Raw genomic sequence first — 19,363 nt, 5'->3', positions numbered from 1 at the left:
CCTGCATGGTATACCCAAGACTATCATCTCTGACCGTGGTAGCCAATTCACTGCTCGCTTTTGGGAACAATTACATACTTGCTTAGGGACTCGTGTGATTCGCAGTTCTGCTTACCACCCTCAAACAGATGGTCAAACTGAGAGAATAAATCAAATATTGGAGGATATGCTTCGTGCTTGCGTCTTGACCTATCCACAGAAATGGGATCAATGCTTGCCGTTAGCTGAATTCTCTTATAACAATAGTTATCAAGAGAGCATCAAAATGGCACCATTCGAAGCACTGTATGGTCGTCGATGCCGTACACCTCTAAATTGGTCTGAAACCGGAGAAAGAACTATCTTTGGGCCCGACATGGTTCAAGAGGCCGAAGAACAAGTCCGCCTTATTCAAGCCAACTTAAAGATTGCACAATCTCGACAGAAGAGCTATGCAGATAAAAGAAGAGATCCACTCGTCTTTAAGGTCGGTGACCACGTCTATCTGAAAGTCTCACCTTGGAAAGGCGTGCAAAGATTCGGAATAAAAGGGAAGTTAGCTCCCCGCTACATCGGTCCATATCCAATTGTGGAACGATGCGGTCCTGTGGCTTATCGGTTGGATCTTCCGACAAATCTTTCTACAGTTCATAACATCTTCCACGTGTCACAACTCAGATTGTGCCTTAGAGTTCTGACGGAAGCTGTTGAAAGTGACTCGATTCAATTAGAGTCTGATCTCACTTATTCTGAGCATCCTATCAAGATTATTGATCGCAAGGATCGAGTTACTCGTCGCACCACCAACCGATTCTACAAAGTACAATGGAGTAATCACTCTGAAGATGAAGCTACTTGGGAGAAGGAGGAATTCCTGAGATCCAAGTATCCGGAGTTTTTAAACGCTCATCCAGGTACTACAACTTCGAACCCTTTCCGCCTGTCTTTATTCCTTTGTGCCTGAATCTCGGGACGAGATTCTTTTAAGGGGGGAAGGCTGTAACACCCCTGTGTTAATCGTCTCGCTAATTAGGAGTTAACTCGCTAATCGTGGACTCAAATTCGTCATTAACGCTAATCGCGTTCGTTTAGTAAACATCTACTTAGCTGTGTTCGATCTCGTTTTTGTCCTTGATCTGAGCTCCAAATCAACTTTCGCCCAAAACGAAAGTTGTAGATCTTCTTTTCCTCTACAACTTTTATTTTGGCCAAATTTCATGTTCCCATATGAAATTTGGAGTTTCAACTAGTCGAATTCGAGTTAAAATCATTCAAACGAAGAAACAGTGCATCTCCTGCTCGGCACTGTGCAGCTCGCCGGCCATACCGGCAACTGTGCTCGTCGGCGCCGCCTCCACACGTCGGCAATCGCGCCCGACCTCGGCGTCGGCGCCCTTATCCTCGCGAACGCCTCGAAGGTTCCTGTCCCGTCCCGTTCCTCCCTTCTCCTTCCTCGGAGCAGCGAGCGGAAGCGAGCAGACCTCGCCGTCGACGTTCCGCTGGCCGAGCTTCGTCGCCCCGATCATTTTCCACGCACCCAGAGCTGCGCAACCTCGCTCCGAAGCTCCTCCAGTCCTCCACGAGCTCGGTCGAGCCCCTACTCTGGCCGAATCGAACCCCCAGACCGTCGTCCGTCGTTGCCGCACACCGGAGCTCCGCCCCGCTCGACGAACCCCTTCCTCCGGCCTTCCTTCGCGCAAAACGAGCCCCCGGTGAGATCCCCCGTGACCTCCTCTTGCTCCCCGTCCGTTTCCCCTTTCGATTCCGGCGCTATCGCCGCCGCAGCGCCGCCGCGCCGCCGTCACCGCGCGCACGCCGCGGCGGCTCCCTGCTCCAGCCCGCGGGCCCCTACCGCGCGCCCCTAGGCCCCTTGGCCACCCTGAACCTCGCGCCGCCCCACCCCGTGGCCGCCCTGCACCGCCGCCGGCGGAACGCCGCCTCCGACGCGCGCCGCCACCCTGCCCCGTGTGCGCTGCCGCCCTGCTGCCCCACGCACGCCCTGCGCTCTGCCCGCGCGCGCCCCCGCACCCCGCTCCGCCCTAGCCGCGGCCGCGCCTCGCCTCCGCCCCCAGCCGGCCACGGCCGGACCGCCGCTCCGCCGCTAGCCGCCGCCGCCGTGGCCTTGTGCTGCCGCGAGCCGCCGCCGCCCTTGGCCCCGCACCCCCCCGGCCGCCTGGGCCTCGCCTGCAGCCCCGCCGCGCCGCCACCGGTCAGCCCCGCCGGCGGGGAGCGCCGCCGCGGGCTACCCGGCCGCGCCCCGCGCATGCGAGCGCGAAGCAGAGGGGGGGGGGCGGGCCTGGGTCCCTGGCAAGTGGGGCCCGGCTGTCAGCCCCCCTCCCCTTTTATCTTTTAGGTGTTTATTTATTTAATTTCGGCTGAAAGTTCTTAATTGTGTAGAAAATCGTAGGAAAATCCTAAAAATGCCAAACAAAGTTTGTTAAGTTTCTAAAATCATGGTCTTCAGAGGAAAAATACTTAATCATTCATTTTATCACTTTTGCTCTGATGAAAAATTCAATTTGTGTTTAACCTAGTTTATTTTGTACCACTTGTTCTATAACCCTAAAAATTATGAAAAATTCACAGTGGCTTACTTCTTGTATGTGTAGCCCACTGTAAAAGTTTCATGGCCTGTTGCTATGCACTTTTGGGTAGATCTAATTATGTTCCTTTTTCCTTGCTAGGGTTAGTTAATTGTTTTGTTAGCAGTAGCTTTTGTTGGAAAAATGTGTGAGGCATGTTTTATTGCATTCACGTTGATCTGGTAAATTTTAGTTGCTAGATCATGTTTGCAAGTTAGGTTTGTACTTATAATTTGCCCTAGCTTTGCTCTTTTCTTTATGCATTGTTGTTAGTTGTTTGTTTCAGGCATGCAAACCAAACTCCTGTTAATCCATGCTAGCCTAAGTCGTTTTATTAGTTGTTTTCGAAGGAAACACTTCAGGCTAAACTGAGTTGATCCTTTCATCGCATCAGCAGCACTCCTGCATTGCATTGAGTTCTAATTTGTTGCATGGCATATTTTATTCGTGTAGACGCCACGAACGACGCTGTCCACGAGCTAGTTGCTGAGCCGGTCCAGGAGCCACGAGCAAGAGCGCAGCAGGAGGACGCCGTTGAGCACGCTCCAGCAGACTTTGTTATCCCCGCTGACCTGCAAGGCAAGCCCCGGAGCATAACCATAATTTAAATTATTCAATGTTTATTTAAGTATTGTGCATTTATGTTCTAGGAGTTGAATGGAACCATAATATGCATGTTTTCCCTAGGTACCGTGGGCCTATACTAGTATGCAGGTGTCGATAGAAATGCTTTGCTAAATAGGATTTCGGTAGAAGTCGAGTGATTGCTGTCACTCGCGAGTTTAGGATCTTGATCCCTTAGCCTTGGTTTGGTTATACGTTGATGAGTAAAAAGAATTGGAGACCGGGCGGGAATGAGTTGGTATAGATGAGAAAATGAACTTCCGCCTGTGTCGATTGAGGACCGTACCGTTGTTGGCCCTGATGACCGAGTTTGAACAGTACTAACCACATACCAGAAGTAGGAGGTAGTCGAAACCGGTAAGCTGTGTACCACGTTACAGCGGTGATTTGAAATTCGTCATGCTACGCTGGGCGTGGGAGTTGGCGGGTGTTGGATAGGATGCCGCCTCCGGGTTCTCCGGGAGTTCACTGCGAGGGGCCCATCACCTGGGTTTTAGCAGGCGTAGTTCAGATGCCGTGGTAATGTGGAAACAGTTGACGCGCATAGCCCGACAGGTCTTACATGTGTCGTGTGAGTTAGGTCCACCTTGCAAGGTTAAATCGGATCGATTCGCCGTCTCTCTCGGTTAAGAGAACCTTGGTCACTGCGTCACATCGTAGTAAGAAGTGAACTAAGTATTGAAAGGTAGCGATAGAATGTTGTATGTGTTGTTCTGAAGAATAATCTTCTCCACCATGTGTGCTCTAGATGTTTAGGCGGATTTAGTTATTACTCGCTGTACTACATGGAGCTAAAATATTGAAAGTAAGGATTCACTCCTAGTAGCATTTCAGCAAAAGAACTCCAGAAACAAAAAGCCTTGCATGTCTAGGTAATGGGCTAAGTATACCCAGAGTCGGGTAGGCCTTGCTGAGTATTAGTATACTCAGGGTTGTTGTTGTAACCCTTCTGAGCAGGTTGTGTCCCTGCGGACTTCGAGGAGATCTATGCGTCCTGGATTGGACAGCCGCTTCCTCCGGGTTGGACCGTTGAGTGGGCCCCGTCTTCCCCGTGAAGGTTGGGCAGGTTGGCGTCGCATCGGTGGGCAGGATGTGGAGCTCACCTTTTATCGTCGTCGTAGTTATCGTTTTGTATTTCGAACTCAGTTTTAAACTTCCGCTGTGTTTTAAACTCTGCCGTTTGTATTCGAATCTTTTATGTAAAACCTGTGTTGTAAATTAATTTGAAGATTTCTGTTTGCTGGTAACACCTGTGCTCGTCTTCGTACGGGTCTAAGTGCAATTGTGATCCTGGAGTACAGTAGTTTAATCGGGATTTTACCCGACAGCCTGTCAGGTTACACCGTTTTAAGTGCACAGTAACTTGATTAAGTATTAAGATGATGGTTAGTGCATTTAAGCCGGTTTAATTTGGACGGTGCTGTTACAATCTCCCCGCGACGGCACCGGCCACTCGCGCGATCCCCCTCCGCGCTCCGCACCTGCGGTACCACGCGAGCAGGGACCCAATCATCCTGCTCCCCTCCTCCCCGGCCCCGCACAGGTCAACGGAGCACGAGAGGGCTCTGAGCCGGTAGAGGAGCCGGCACAGCGCGGAGAGATTGGGGTCACCGGCGAGGAGGTCGTCGGTGCCGGCCTCGAGCGCGAGGAGCGCCTGCAGCGCCGGCCCGCGGCCGTCGCCGGCCTCCACCCTCCGAGCGGCGTCGCGCAGCGCTCGTAGAACATTGAGGAATCCTCCTGTCTAAGCGTGAGGAGGGGAGGTGGCGGGCGGCGCGTGGCGACCGTGGAGGCGGTGGCGCACGCGCGGTGAGCAAGGAGGCGGCTGCGCGCGGGCGCCATCAGTCGGCGGTGGCGTGCGCACGACGAGCGTGAGGGGAGAAGGCAAGCGCACGGAGCAGAGGAAACTTAGGAGAAGCGCGCGTTGACCTGCTGACCAAACGAACCGGTATCAAGGTGGGTATGCGAGGCGGCTAGGCGAGCCGTCGGGTGACAAAATAATTTAGTTTTTGGCCGAAACGCTCCCTAATATGCTGTTTTGATAGATCCCTATCCCCTCCCACCTCTCTCAGTCCTGACAGGTGGATCCGACGCGAGGGGTACGATGGGGTGCTTCTATGTATCTTCTGGAAGATAGATAAGACATTCATCTTTAAAGCTTATTTATGCCCAATTATCTACTATAAATATGTTCAACATTTTGATAGAATTAATTCAACATGTTATTAAACTAGTTCAACATTTGACCATCAAAATGTTGAAATTGTACAGATAAAATGTTGAAGTTAGAAGCACAAAATGTTGAAATATTGAATTTGGAATGTTGAACGGCGAACATCATAGAGCTTCTTCATCGGCGGCGGCGGTGGCGCAGGAAGCAACGCGCGCGGAGCGGGTGCGGGCGGCGGCGCAGCGCGCGGGAGGCGGCGGCGGCGGCGCTTCCTGCGCGTGGCGGGTGTGGGCGGCAGCGGAGCGGGTGCGGGTGTGGGGCACCGCACGGGGCGGCGTCGATGCGGTCGGTGGGGAGAGAAGGTTGGGAGAGAGAAGAGGTTAGGGTTTGAAGTTAGATCCAAGGGCTGTTATTGTTTGCACGAATCTTAAATACTGGAAGGTAAGTTGGAAAAAATATTGCGGAAGATGGATAGGTTTTCTGGGTACGATGGGCCCAAAATAAATGAAAAAAATTTCAATTATTTTCGATTTTATAGTATAGATTTAGCTGGGCTCTAAGTCACCGTTCATGCGAAGAGATTGTCCAACGAAAATAAGGAAGTGCTAGAAAAATAGCTGGGCCAGGATCCCGGAGAACCTAAATAGCCCGATGGGCCGATCCAAGAACTGGGCCGCAATGCATAGTATGCATGGGTTCTTCGTGCATGAAAATCGATCTACTACCCACAAAGGTAGCAGAGGCAAAAGTGCACAACTATACGACCTGCATTTTAGTTTTTGGTATCGATTTCATTACAACTAGCTGTAATTTTATCCATACATACCCACCTTTTCTATCGATCCTGCTATGTATTATGCTCATCTAACCCATCAACTATACCAGATCAAACCATATGAGATCCTAGATCAGTTTATTTTTCGTGTATTCAATGACAACCGCTCAACTAGAGTGGTACATACAAACAATTTCAAAATTTCAAAAAATTATAATTCTTAAACCATTCATCAAATTTAGATTTTAATTGCACAATTGTATCTCTTTCAAAGAGACTGAAAACAAGACCCACTTATATATATGTCTTAATAATATTTTTCAAAAACACATAAATTGCTTTCTATATAATAAAAAATATCAAAATAAATAAGTTGAAATGCTCAACTGAACTGCTAAAGTTGTCTATTATTGATCATGCAATAAATATTCACCTACCCAACAGAATTGCTTACCCTCATCCACTAATCACATCAAGCAATTTATCTTCACAATATCAACACCACACTTTACTGAACTCAGACGTATGAACTGCGAAGCAACATTTTGTAAAGCAACTTTGACAAAAAAAATTATAAGCAAAATTAGAATACACTAAAAAGTATTTTCTCTTATAAAAATATATCATTGATACATAGCGGCGTGATATATTATTTTGAAACTCCTTTGAAAATAAATGTAACCAGATTTTGATTCAGATTCATGATTTTGAATGAAACTGCGGTCTTTTATTTGAAAATTATGTGCATACATGCTGTTATTCATTCTTTTTCTACCCTCATATATGCATGCATTCGCTTAATTACATCATTTATACTTTTTGTTATCTCCTTGTCCTCTCACATGCATGTACACATCTAATGTGTTGCCCGTGCTTTAAATTAATTGGAGACCGTTCGCATGGTTTAATACAGCAGGCCGTAAATTAGCCGCATCCTTTAAAAAAAATCTAGCCCTTTGACTACGTGATTAGGGAGTGCAGAACCGTGTGGTCCTGCAAGCGAACGCGACGACGACGCCATGTACTCATGCACGGTTCAATGCTACCACGCCATAGACATCGCAAGAATGCATTGATTGATCGATCAGCATCCACAACCATGTATTGATTCCACGTACAACGAACGCATCACAATGTCGTTTAATTTGCTTGTTTGATCGATGATGCGCTCGTTGCAAGCCGTCTCCTCGCCTCCTCTCCTAATCAATGATGCTCCATTATATTAGTTGGCCGGCGGTTCGCTTGCGGCGGCGGCGGCGGTCTGTTCGTCGCTGGCGTTCTTCTTATCCTCCTCCTCCTCCGCCGTCGGCTCTGGGACGACGGCCGCCTCCTCCGCCTTGTGCTCCTCGACCGGTGTGGCCTCCAGGGGATCCGTGTTGTTCTGCTTCCCGGCTGATGGTTCCTCTGCAAAGACAAGCAATTGGCATCAGTTTAATTGGTTATTCTCGTGAATTGTGATCGCCGATCGATCGGCAAGAATCACGAATAATATTAACAGCTTGTTATTGAGATTAGATGTGTAGAATCTGATTTCACTCACCATCCTCCTTGGTCGGAGCAGGAGACGTCGCCTTCTCCTCCTCCTCTTCGGGTTTGCTCTCCCCAGCCTTCTCTGCCTTCTCCTCCTCGACCTTGGCCGCCGCCTCCGCCGGCGTCTCCTCGGCCATGGTCGATTCTGGAAGCTGCTCCCCGTCCACCACCTTCTCGGCTTGCTCCGCGGGTGCTTCGGACGCCGCCGAAACAGCAGGAGCCGCGGCAGCGACGTCGGCGGCGACGGCGACTACATCCTTCTTGGCCACCTCACCATCCTTCTCGGGTTCCTTCTTCTCCCCGACGGTCGCAGCGGCGGCGGGATCCTCGAGGGACATGACCACGATGTCAGCCGCCTTTGCCTCGCCGGCGGCCCGCTCCCTCACGGAGTCGTCGTCATTCTCGTTCTTCTCGTCGGAGGCCGCGGCCGCGGGCTTCCCGGCTGAGGCCGCCTCGACGACGCCCGCCGCGCCGGCGGCCGGCTCCTTCACGACGTCCTTGACGGCGACGGCGGTGTTGCCGGAGGAGGACGAGGAGGCGTGGCCTTGGCCGGTGGAGACAGAGGACTTCCTCCGGAGGAGCTTGCCTGCGGCGCCGCTGGCGGTGGTGTTGCCGGTGGCCACGGCGTCCTTGGAGCCACCGCAACCCATGGCCGGCCGGCGGCGCTGGCGACGCCGGCGAGACGGAGGAGGAGCGGTAGGGAGGGAGGGAGAGGGAACGGACGGGGGAGAGGAGTCGTCGGGCCGGGCGAGCTCGAAGGATCGGAGGCAAAGAGACGCCGCGGTGGGACGGCCTCTTTTATAAGCGCCCGCGCCGACGTGCCCCGCATGCAGGGCAACGGCGTGGAAAAGTCAACCCTCAGGCGTGGGCACGACAGGTTGGTTTGGGGAGTCACGGTCGATGGACAAGCTAGAAGAGGTTGGCAGGCAGGCACCGCATCGATCGACTGCATCGTTGCGTGACGTGCCGCCCCAAATTTTTGTGCCTCAGATACTCCGTCCGCCGGCGAGCCGGCCGCCGGCGGCCGGAATGCTGTTTGTTTAGGGGCCGCTGCCAGCGACTAACCCGTCGTTTGGTGGGCGGGCTTCGCGCGTCGCCCCACCCGGGAACTTGAGCGGCCGGCAACAGGCCATCCGCTTTTGGAAGGACATGTTTAGACAATGGCAAGGTTGTGCACTTGTACTAACACAGCAGCATCATAGCCCGAAGATTTTATAGTAGTACAAACAGCAACAGGTCGTCACCAAATCTTAAATGCCTATTTGACTGGTTCCACAAACTTCTGGTAGTTTTCTCTCTCTCTCTCTAAATTTTTTACAGGAAAACAAGAACCAAGGGGTGTGTATACCATCATCTTGAGCCGCTAGCATGTGCTATTTCAGAACGAAGAACACAAAGGATATGATCTCCTGGTTAGTCTTCAGGCAAAAACTAGTTCTATACAAAGTAAGATTACGCTGTTCTATTTCTATACGCTCCAGTAATTGTGACTCATGATGCGACGGTAGTTTGTCTCTGATTAAGTACGCTAGTAACTCTGAAACTGGCCGCTCCAAGAAACATCAGCAATGCCTGGCCCAGGCGCTTCATCTCTGGTACTCCATTCTCATAGGTGCAGAAGGTAACCGAGCCACATGCCAACAACTGCCATATAGAGGACGAAAAGCAGGGGGAAACCAGTGCTGGACTGACCCTGTGAAGCCCCTGCCCTTTTCAAGAACACCTATTCCAGAGATGCAAACCGTTAGAGATGAATCCAGGAAAAAGTATGCTTCGTAACAAAACCAGTACAGTGTTTAGTAAGTGATAAGCTATTGTGGCATGTTACATAATCGAATAGTCGAACTATATGCAGGACCCAACAGGATATGGTAAGGGACAATAAAAGCAATTTCAATATGCATTTACGGGCTCATGGTCGTGAATCATCGCACTGAAACTTCAAAAGCATACATAGTTTGGGATAATTAAGGGGGCATAGTTTGGAATATTAATAATATGGATTTGGAAAAAAGAAATGTTTAAATTTGTAAATTAGAAAAAAAAAGATATATATTTAACAGAAATGCAAGCACAACCTATATGAGTATCAATAACCCCTACGATTTGTAGTCTGCTAATTTAGTCAGATGCTACCCATCACCATCCAATACAAAACAAGATGTTAACAACTTAACATGCCAGGAGTAGCCATTTGTTTGGGCTTGTAAATTGGGACCACAATTCCAAATATTAGGATGTCAGCAGTGGAACCACATGTTTTGGTAGTTAATAAGTTAGAATAAGATGTGACTTCCTCTGGTGGAAACAGGCAAACGCCCCATCACATTGATAGGGATTTAGCTATGGTAAGCTGGAAGACCAGTAGACCGCATGCAGACTTGGTACTATATGCCATGGATGTATTTGACAGAGTTCTGCGCCAGGTGACTGCACTTGACTAAAATGGGCATATGGATGAAAAGAATGGTAGCCCTTTGCCAAATTCAAACATGTATATGGAGAGCTTATAATTGTTCTTTCAATCTTCAGTTATCATGAACAATGGAACAAGGACACATATGAAAGTTACTGCAAGATGGTTTATACCATCACTGCAATAAAATTTTACCATCTCTTTCCGTAATTTATCCCGCTCTTGGATGGTAGCTCTGGTCGCTTCCCTCAAATTTAGGATCAAAGTTTCCGCCTACAAAAGAGGATGATCCAAACATTGTAGCATTTGAGAAAAGGGATCTCTTGAGGGATTCAATACTCAAACAATCAAACTCAAATATTTGGCACTGTATGTCCCTTACCTCTTCAAGTTTTACACCAAGATTGTTAAGTTTCATTTGTAAAGTGTGGACATCTTCAGTTACCTGCTAAATGGGTAACAAATAAAGTTAAAAAGCAGACTGTGAAGTACATCAGAACTGTTGATTGCTAACCATGTTCCTGTATTTAATATTATCACCAAGACAAAGTATATTAATGTAATTTATCCTAATGGACATGGAATAAGCTAAACAGAATTAGCAGAACATGCACAATACTTGAAAAGAACCTTACATGAGATATATGAATATTATCAGTATTGGTAGATTCTATATCACTTAGTGATGGAACTTCACTTGGAGCAGGAGCATATTCCAATTGTGGAGATTTCAAGTCCACACTTGTTTCTGTTGAAGCAAATTGAGATTCTACAGAGGTAGAAGAGGTTTCTTGCAGATTGGGAGCAGATTCCGACAAAGTAAATGAAGATTGATTTGATGGGACTAGAAAATCTTGCAGAACAGTAGGGTATTCTTTTACAGGGGCGGGAGTTTCACTGACAGTAGCAGGTTTTCCTCTTAAAGGGGAAAATCTTGCTTTCAGGGGATCAGAAACTTCATTCATCACAACAGGCACTTCTTTCACATTATCCAGTGTTTCCTCTGTCACAGGAACCCCAACTGTTTCCTTGGCATGGGAAACTCCATTGATGTGTTGCTCTACTTGAGGCTTAGTCATGCTGACAAGGACAACTTTCAACTTCTTCTCCTCAATATATCGGTCAGATTCTTTGGAAAACTACAATGAAGACTCGGTCAAACTAAAAATAGAGAGAAAGATGCAAAGCAACATCGCATAAGCCAAGCATAAATTGCTGCGTACTTACAAAAGCAGGAACAATGTCTTCATCAGCTGTACCAAACGGAACAACTGTGGTCTGCACAAGAAACTTGTCTTTTATTTGCAGATCTGGTGGAGCATTCTTTACCGCTTGCATAGTAACTACATTTTATATAAACAACAAAGTCAAATAAAATAACATAAAAAAGGAAGAAAAGTTCACTTCACCGAAAGCTAAATCCAGCCATGAGCCCTGGCATCTAGGAAAAGAGGCCATCTAGCTTGCACAATACTCTATTGCAATCAATTCTGAATATGCCAAAACTCCAATTTCAATAGTAGACAGTAAAGACAACATTTACCTGTAAAATCACATGATGCCAATGGAAGTATAACGCCTACATTTGGTCGAACACAATATCTTTTTGGAGAAGTTGTTTTAACCTATTACATATTCAAACACCAAAATTATCAAAAGAGGAAATGAAATTAATGTTAATGCATGAAACATTAGGCCTTAAATTGTTTCTTCTAAAGAATACATGAAGTCAAACAATATATAGTATGAGAGAAAAAAACGTCAAAGAACAAAAACATGAACCATAATTCATGACGTAAAATTGGAGACTAACCTTGAATGCAACATATTGATCTGACTTGTTCACAAGATGGACACAACATGAACTCTGCTTCTTCACCTCAACTAATAAACAAGTGAAAATCAGATAAATTTCTGGAGATGGTAGACTCAAGAACAATTTGAAATTTTGATCTTAGACAATGAAATCATAGCTAATATTTATTAATATCTGAAGAATAACATTTATTCATAAAAAGAAAGAATGGCACGTTAACATAAAATTACAAAGACAGCTATAAAAATAAAAACTAGAGCTTATGAACCATAAGAATACTCACTACAACTGCATTTAATTTAGCAATCTTAGATATGAATTTTGCTATTATTTAAATCGTGTGGAAAAGCATGCGATGTTATTTGATTAAATAAATTGCTTCATAAAATGGATAACTGCAAGTCAGTAAGATTTCTTAAGGGCTGACCAAATCCTGTGACCTACACAATAGCAGAACTAACCAGGGTCACAAAAGAATTCACTGTGACAGTTGGCCACAGTAGTTATTTTCAACCTAAGTAAATTAAATACCTGTTCTATGTACTAACAGTAGCACTCTAAAAAACAGTACCCACCAGCAAAACTGGTAAAGGAAGGCAACCATAGCTGGTTTTTGTAACCCAGGTACTAAAAGTACTTACAAAATTCACTCATGTTTTGTTCATTTCTAGTTCAGTTTCTCTAGTTACTAGTATATTGCCTTGGTGCATAGCCAGTATTTATTCTAGAATCTAGATCTCTAGTTTAAAAAGTTTCAGGTTATTCTATTTCTCAATTCTGGCCATATGAATCTCCACATTTCCTGTTCATCTTGTTTCAGAATACATAATAAGTTGTTTCTTTAGCTAAGCTCATTCAAGTGTATTGATATACAAGACTATAGCCAGCCTTTAGCTACTAGTCCTAACCACTTCAGTGAATGGTGAGACCGGAAGTCCAAACGGGTTCCAGCTCTCACCTTGAATCATAAACACCAAAGATTTTTTTGGGGTGATGTAATAGGCCCAAGGCTTTACATATGTGAACAGCAAAAAAAAAACTCAATTAAACAATAAAGTTAATCAATTTTTTACCCATCAATGCATAAATTATTTACATAGAATATCTTGCGATCATATACAATCACTAATACACCCCTTCTAGCACAAAAGCAATCAATAATACACCCCATCTGGCACGAAGCCGTAAATAAATTAGTTTGTCCCATTACTACCACTGGCCCCAATTTCCCTATTAGTAGGGTGTGACTGAATACAGCAGTCTAGTATAGCCCCCCAACACCATGTTCTGATATTATTTTCTCTCATGACAAGAAACTGGTGAGCTTACATCATAGTAACCAATTTACCAAATTAACATATGTGGCTAGTAGGTTTGTCACATGCCTGCCCATTGAACTACTAAAATACTCGCAGCAACTGAACTACCTATTCCAATATCACATCCAACCACCAGCACTACCACCACAAGAAAGGATCCATCCTCTTAAATAGCAACTTTACAAATTATTGTATTAAAAAAAAAGACTCCAATCTAGGGACCATGTTATGAAGTGTTAATGGCCACAGCAAGTCCCTAAATTTTGAATGTATTCACCGGAGGAGAGGAGGGGGTATGCATTTTTAACTAAAATGAACCATGAACAATCGGTACTGCATTGTTACACATAATAAAAGTATACCGCGCATAACAAAGTTTCAAGTAAAAACGTCATCTAGCATGTTACAAACAAATGAAAGCCTTTGACAGACTGGTTTTACTCCGTTACCAACCATGTGCCCATTTCATTACCAGCATGTTCCCTTTTAATCTGTTTCCAAATTCCAAGACAAGGTAATTCATTCACATTCAATACAACTGTAGGATTTTTTTTAGCCAAATTACATGATTACTGAGTTGTAAGTGCCTTGCACAACCTCACACAATCACAGCCTGCTTTTGTGTAGTATAATTACAGGAACAAACTGTAGTTCTGTCCTATCTTTACACAGGTCCCAGACCAAAGCTACATCCTATAGAACAAATAGGAATGCTTGTTCAGTCGCTCTTAGTCTCCTTTGTCACATAGAAGTATAGAACAAACAGGTAGTGTTTCACCACCTCCCTGCAGGATACCACATCTAACACATATTCAGCAGTCAGCACTATCTGCAACATACTATGTCCATTCACTATTTCTTTAATCATCTGAAGTGGCAAGCGAACAATGAAGGGATCTAGAATGTCACTATTGCAATTGCAACCAATTTATCTAATGTGCCATATCCTCACAGTCACATACCAAACTTCAGAGCCATTGACAGCACAGGATCTAACATTTATCCACATCCCAACCACCTATTACTCTATTAGCACTACCACTACCAGAATGCACTCGACCTTCTAAGGAAATTTCAAACTGGAAAATGGACAAATCCGACTGCAAGTGCAAATCAGGCTAAGAACGCCACGCTTGGTCCCTAAATTTGTTCCCGCAAACCTCACGCAATAGAGAGTAAAAACAGTAGAATGATATAATATTTTCCCTAGAATGCCAGTACGTCGTGACTCGCAAGTACAAGCTGAACGCCGCAAAATCAGCAATCTGTACCAAAAAGAAATCGGTCCACAATTGCGAGAGTACAACAACAGCAAAGCAACACTTGAGGTGAGATGGCGAACTCGGAGCAAGCGTCAACAGATCGCTTCGGAATGTGTGAAGAAATTTGGTACAATCTAAGCTACGAATCGCAACCGCGTCATGGTCAGTTAAACCCTCCCGGTGAAACACCCATCCGCAAAACCCCAATCCGACCCAAGCAGCAGCAGCCAGCAGCACGCGGACGCATGACACGAAAAAAAATTACGAGTCGCCAGGTCACCAGCAACCCGCCTGCGATCGGAGAGGCCAATGCGTCAGGCGGATCAGCCCAGGGACGGATCATGGCGACCGAACTCGATCCCCCATTGGGCTGGAGCGGAGCGGAGCGGAGAGGAGGGATCAGGGGGAGGCGAGAAGAGGGGGGGGGGGCACGTACAGAGGAAGCGGAGCTCGCAGGGGTGGATCTCGACGAGCACGTCCTCGCTGCCCATCGCGGCCGCCGCCGGCCCGGCCGCGCGAGCGGTAGCGGGCGAACGGGGAGACGTCGCAGCTCGGGCCTCGGCGGGGGCGGACGGGGACTGCGGGCGGGCGGGCGCATGTAGTCCTGGGCAAGAAAAACCGAGAAGCGAGGACCGATCCTAAAAAACCGAGAACAGAAGCCGAACCGAATCAAAACCGAGAATTTCGGTTCCATTTCGGTTCCTGAGAATCAGGAACCGAAGTTCTCGGTTCGGTTCGGTTCCCAAGCCGGTTAACCGAAAAAGAACCAAACTAATATATTGCAGCTCATTAAGTGTATGCCCAATAGAAGACCGGCCCATGTAAGCCCACCCTAGCAGTCACCCACGCACCTTCCTCCCCCTCCCAGAGTCCAAGCGCCCCCCCCCATTCCCCCATCGCGCCGCCTGCGCCCTTCCCCTATCCACCCCGCTGCCCCTGGCCCCCTGCCCCCTCCGCGCCCTCAAGCTCTCGGCAGCTCGCCAGCTCTCACCGCCGGCCAGCGCACGACCGCTCGCCGCTGTCCAACTCCCGGCGCGCGCGAGGCCGCAGAGGCACTAGCTAGACGGCGGCGGCAGAGCATGGCCGCGGAGGCAGCATGATGGCGGCGACGCGCGGCCCCAGTCCTAGCTCCCATCTCTCCCCGGCGGCACAGCGCTCCCTCCTCCCCCGGCGCTCGAGATCCAGACATGGTGAGGGCAGCGGTGGCAGCGTGTGCGCAGCGACGGCGACGGCCACTCCGCCGGCTAGCGCGTGCGCGGCGGCGGCGACGGCCCCCCGCCGTCGGCCACCCCGGCAAGGGCGCGGATCCGCGCGTGCGTGGCTGCGGCGGCCACCCCAGGCCCCAGCGGAGCGACGGCGGTAGCGCGCGGCCACGAGAAGGCGCGGCGGTGGTGGATCCTCGGCGGCTCGGCGCGCGGCCGTGTCCCGCGGGAGGGCGTGGCGGCGGCGGATCCTCGGCGCGCGGCCGGGGCGGATCGACGGCGCGCAGCCGCGGAAGGGCGTGAGGGCGGTGGATTGACGGTGTGCGGCCACGAATCGACGAAGACGGCGCATCGATGACAACAGCGGTCTCCGCGCGCCGCGCGCGGATCCAGCAGGCTGGGTGAGGGCGGCGGCGGTCACCCCGGCGGCCACTCCGGCGGGCGGCGGCCCGCGCTTGCACGAGGGCGGTGGTGGACTGGTGGTGGCGCCAGCAACGGGCGAGGAGGCGAACGGCGGCTCTGGTCGTCTGAGGACTGTTTTTTTTTTTTGATTTCGTGAGCCCATGTTGAGGTGACTCGGTTAATTCGGTTATAACTGGAACCGAACCGAAAGAACCGAAACCGAATTTTCTCGGTTCCCACTTCTGAAAAGAACCGATCGGTCCCTATTTTCTGAGAACCGAATTTGTGCAGGAACCGAAGAACCGAACCGATCGGTTCGGTTAGAACCGAATGCCCAGCCCGAATCGGGGCAAGGTTTTGTCGGGGAAGGGCGCAAGGATGTGACGATCGGATATCAGATCGTAGGATACTAGTAGTAGGGTCATAAACGAAGCTACCTTATCTTAACAACGCTTTACAATTTTTGGTTTTGATAGGTTTATTGGTTTGATTGAATCTTATAATCCGAGTCCACTCATTCATATCAACTTACTTCAGCTTGATTTTATATTATTATACCAATTATTATGTGGGATCACAGAAGAATATAGAATCTTCCATCCATGTGCGGAGCTACGTTGATGCTTGGATATTCCTAGGAATATCTAACTTTTTTCTTCAAAAATCACTTGTACATGACCCAGGACACAGAGGCTAACTTGTACCCAACAGTGATGTACCCGCGCCCCCCCCCCTATGTTATTTTGAATCTATTTCTTTATTTTCTCAGCCAAAACTCAGCCTAACGACACCTCTAATACGAGTATATGACCCAGGCCAACAGTCCAATCCCTACTCCCACCTCCTGTTGTCGTAAGGCCAGTCCCCTCGCGCGCATTTTGTAGCTCCCGGCTGCTGCGAGGTTGCGAGAAGGTGGCCGTGTATCTTGGCCATGTGCTCGTACCAAGTCTATCTTCTTAAGGAAAAATTCAAATTACTCCCCTCAAGAAGTATGGCTAAAAGTCTCAAGGCCATCCCGGTACAAACGGGGCCTGTACCAAAGTATAAAGTGGGCCCTAATTGACTAGCAAAATAGAATAGGAAAATAATAAATGCAATATGATATATTAAATTGCAACGGAAAACATCAAAAGTTATACCTATTTAATCTTAGTTGCAATTTTTTTACTTGAATAACATCATTCTTTTCGTGATTCTCGAAATGAAAATTTCAATGATAAACTCATAATCAATCTTTTACAACATGTCACTCTTAAGTGCTATCATTTCTATTTTCTTGTGTCATTGTAGAAGTAGAACACAAATAAGACTTCACTACCTTCAGTTTAGAAAAGCTTCACTGTGCTGATCCATAGCTCTACGAGATTGAGTCATATTCTTTGCTTTTTTTTTTACCTTTTCGAGAATCTGAGTCATATTCTCTAGATTGATTTGCAAAAGACATGGCTTGGATCTTGAAATAATAAAGGTTTAGATCAATTGATGCATAAAAGATCAATTGATCCATTCACCACACATCAATTGAAACAAAAGAATTAAAGAAATTAGAAATACATTAAGCCTTGACTTGTAGCAAGTACGGCTTCAAGTTTAACTTGAACGCGTGCACGTCCAGCCGATCAGGAATGGATCAGCAAGCTGCAAGACGCAGGCGTGCGAGAATTTGAAGCAGCAGGACAAAATATTAGGGCCAAATATATATATTTTTTAGTAGATATTGGGGCCAAATATTAATCTATACTATAATCTATCTATCTATATATACTATAAGGATGCATGAAAATTGAAACACTCCTCACCAAAATTAGTCCCCATACTCACCTCACAAACTATCTCTTTGAGGTCCACATGCAATCACCATATGTCTGACAGGGAACCTGGCAGGCCGAAAACAATCCCTCCGCCGGTGCAATGGCGAGGGCGCGCCCGTCCCTCCTCCGTTTTTTTTTCACCGAGGGCGTTCTCTACCCTCACCTCCGTACCAGCAAGCGGATTGGTCCTTCAGCCTGATTTTCTGCCGGGAAAATTTGCTGGGGGACACCATTCGAGTGTGGCTTTTGCTCTGAGCCACTAAAAAATATTGTCTTTGCCCAAAGACACTAATATTGTGTGGCCATTTGCCACAACACATCGCCGTTGCCCTCCGTCTCCCTCGCGTCACTGCTGCCGCGCCTCCATCCTCTTCCTCCTACTGCTCGCAGTACCCGCGGGTGCGACTGCTGCCGGCGGTGAGGAGGAGGAGCTCGCCGCCCCTTCCTGCTGCCGCCGCCGCCCCTCCCTGACGCCGCCGCGCCTCCTTCTGCCTACCGCCGCCGCCGCCGCTCCTCCTTCCACCTACCGCCGCGCCTCCATCCTCCTCCTATTGCCAGCAGTGCGGGCAGGGCGCGGGTATGGGTGAAAGGCTCTTGTTTGGTTTTGGTAATTGAGTGACAATTTAGGTGGACTAATAAGTATTTATGTTGAGATACACAGGTGATTAGTCCACACAAAGACACTAGTATGGGCAACATGTACCATGGAGGAGAAATGACTAAGTGTTGAAGCTATACTCATATAGTGTGATGAAGGAACTCATTGCGTATGAGACATAACATGGAGTCATGTGACCAAAGTGGAGAAAATCAAGACAAGGCTTGTCTTGAGGGACCGGTTGCAATGGTGAAGGGCAAGTCAAGACTTTGAAGTGAGGGACCGCGAGGCGGTGAAGCTTGAGCAAGACTTGGCACCGATGGACCGAGGCGACGGTGAAGAGCGAGTGTTGGGGCTACCACCTTCGGCCAGGACGCCGAGGGTGTGCGAAGACGTGGAGCCAAGTGCAAGCCGACGCCCACCGCATGGACAAGTTGAATCATCTTCGCTCGTCTTCGGATCGGAAAGCGAAGATGGGCCAGCGGGAGCGTTGAAGCAGACGCCAAGAGTAACCGCGGAGGAATTCCTTCTTCGCCAGTTCCCCGGTCGAGAAGACGGAGATTGGCGAAGACACAGCGACGCAAGTCCTGGGGAGTACTAGGCGGCGTGTCCTGGAGGTCAACGCGGGTCCCGCTGCTGAGCTGTAGCGCACTCAAATTGTAACGGGCAAATTACGCATGCACCTAGGAATATTCCAAGAATATGACTGTTGTAGGGGTGCAGAAGAGTAATTGTACATTGAAGGTGTAACGGCACCTACAAATACCCTGTGTATTGTTCAGTGATGGGACACATTGAATAGAGAGAGAACATTTACTACTTGATTTCCGTGCCGTTCATTACTGTTGTTGTGTTCGTCCGTTCCGGAGACACTCTCCAC

At 48.1% G+C, this 19,363-nt stretch overlaps 2 protein-coding genes across 5 annotated transcripts; both read right to left on the bottom strand.

Moving 5' to 3' along the window:
• Positions 1 to 7,191: 7,191 nt before the first annotated feature.
• Positions 7,192 to 8,374, bottom strand: LOC120701402 (cytochrome c1-like). The gene is made up of 2 exons (XM_039985463.1): positions 7,668 to 8,374; positions 7,192 to 7,531 (listed from the first exon to the last, which is right to left on the bottom strand). Exons 1-2 carry the CDS (start codon positions 8,305 to 8,307, stop codon positions 7,350 to 7,352), a joined length of 822 nt encoding a protein of 273 aa, XP_039841397.1. The 5' UTR covers positions 8,308 to 8,374; the 3' UTR covers positions 7,192 to 7,349.
• A 460-nt stretch (positions 8,375 to 8,834) lies between these two features.
• LOC120698907 (vesicle-associated protein 2-1-like) lies at positions 8,835 to 15,073 on the bottom strand. Of its 4 annotated transcripts, none has more exons than XM_039982682.1 (8): positions 14,907 to 15,073; positions 11,887 to 11,957; positions 11,617 to 11,698; positions 11,301 to 11,416; positions 10,709 to 11,212; positions 10,456 to 10,518; positions 10,269 to 10,346; positions 8,835 to 9,380 (listed from the first exon to the last, which is right to left on the bottom strand). In XM_039982682.1, the coding sequence occupies exons 1-8, from the start codon at positions 14,959 to 14,961 to the stop codon at positions 9,264 to 9,266; spliced, it is 1,086 nt and encodes a 361-aa protein (XP_039838616.1). In that variant the 5' UTR covers positions 14,962 to 15,073; the 3' UTR covers positions 8,835 to 9,263. The 4 variants fall into 4 exon arrangements, with proteins under 4 accessions (XP_039838616.1, XP_039838614.1, XP_039838617.1 ...); XM_039982680.1 differs by having other exon boundaries at positions 10,456 to 10,521; positions 14,907 to 15,064; XM_039982683.1 differs by lacking the exon at positions 10,456 to 10,518 and having other exon boundaries at positions 14,907 to 15,064.
• Between the last annotated feature and the right edge of the window lie 4,290 nt (positions 15,074 to 19,363).

This window comes from Panicum virgatum, chromosome 3K (genome assembly GCF_016808335.1).
Source record: "Panicum virgatum strain AP13 chromosome 3K, P.virgatum_v5, whole genome shotgun sequence".
Lineage (NCBI taxonomy): Eukaryota > Viridiplantae > Streptophyta > Magnoliopsida > Poales > Poaceae > Panicum > Panicum virgatum.
The sequence above is the reverse complement of the archived record's forward strand: the minus strand, read 5'-3'. Positions and strand labels throughout refer to the sequence as shown.